This window comes from Hipposideros armiger, unplaced genomic scaffold (assembly GCF_001890085.2).
Source record: "Hipposideros armiger isolate ML-2016 unplaced genomic scaffold, ASM189008v1 scaffold_1093, whole genome shotgun sequence".
In the NCBI taxonomy this organism is placed as follows: domain Eukaryota; kingdom Metazoa; phylum Chordata; class Mammalia; order Chiroptera; family Hipposideridae; genus Hipposideros; species Hipposideros armiger.
The window spans coordinates 1-1,237 of NW_017732443.1; the positions used below are offsets into that span (position 1 = coordinate 1).

Below are 1,237 nucleotides of genomic sequence, written 5' to 3' on the forward strand. Positions count from 1 at the left end.
TAGCCCACCATCAAATAGGCCATCTTGTTGTTACACCAGCTGAACCATCCTGCCATCTGTTGGCAGCTCAGTGACAGCTCAGCTCGGGTGCAGTGTCACTGGCCCATGTGGGAATTGAACCGGTGGCCCTGTTGCTCAGAGCCTGCGCTCTTAAGCCAACTCTTAACCAACTGAGCCACTCGGCTGGCCCAAAATAGTTATTTTAAATGACAACAATTGTTCACATTGACTGAGCTGTCATGCCAGGCACTACACTGAGCACTTTGCATGATCACATTTCATCTTCTCAACAACTCTCTGATTTAGGCACTGTTATATTCTCTCCATTTCCCAGTTTGGGGAAACTGAGTGTTAGAGGTTATGTCATTTGCCCAAGGTCAATGTAAAAGGAAAGTGGCAAAGCTGGTCTCAGACTGAGGTGTGATTGATTAAATAGGTGAGGATCAATATTCCACTGACTTTCCTACTTAACCTGGTCATTTTCTTTGCATGGACCCCACAGGAAAACAGAAGGAGGAACAGCCAGTGGACGAGGTGTTAGAAGAGCTGCGGGCCAAGCTCAAGTGGACCCAAGGGGAGCTGGAAGCCCAGAGAGAGGCTGAGAGACAGCGGCAGCTCCAGGTGGCATGGAGAGGAAATGTCTACAGTCTCGGCCATGGACAACCCAGGAGGCCCAGAACGCACATGTGTCCCCCAGGGCCAGAAGCCTGGCTGGCTTCCTGGACTTGGGAGTCATAGCTAGGATGGCATCTTCCTGAAGTGGCAAATGATTTTAGGTCCTCTGGAAAGGAAAATTCAATCATTTGCCAGACCTGTCTGGCCAAAAATAGAGCGGGGAGCTGCATTTTCTTGCATTATTCAGCACCCTCAGAGGGCATTCGAATCTGAATTTTAACTTTTTACACTGCATTTTTAGTCAGCTTTTTGAGGACAAAGACTGAGTCCTATCCCAAAAGCTCCAGATTCCAGCCCAGAGGAGGTACTCAGTAAATATTTGTAAAATGAAAATACATAAACTTGCCTCACTCATTTTTTCCTTCCTTCCTTCATTCATCATTCATTCCCTCAGTGTGCATTTACTGAGTACCAGTTATGCCAGACATTGTGAAGAATAGCGAGAAAAGACCGGATCCTTATTCTCAAGTGACTTGACACTTCGGATAAGACTTGGCCCACTCCAATTCCAAACAATAGGGACTGTGGGACGAATGTTCTTTGGGTCTCCATAGCGACTTGC

At 47.1% G+C, this 1,237-nt stretch overlaps 1 protein-coding gene across 1 annotated transcript in view; it reads left to right on the forward strand.

The window, feature by feature from the left end:
* Nucleotides 1–502: 502 nt before the first annotated feature.
* LOC109376290 (zinc finger protein DZIP1L-like) overlaps nt 503–1,237 on the forward strand; it is a gene marked incomplete at its 5' end in the record, with an annotated part of 25,955 nt that continues 25,220 nt past the window's right edge. Inside the window, one exon of the mRNA XM_019632165.1 lies at nt 503–621. Coding sequence (XP_019487710.1) covers nt 503–621 — 119 coding nt within the window. The remainder of the gene's footprint in view (nt 622–1,237) is intronic.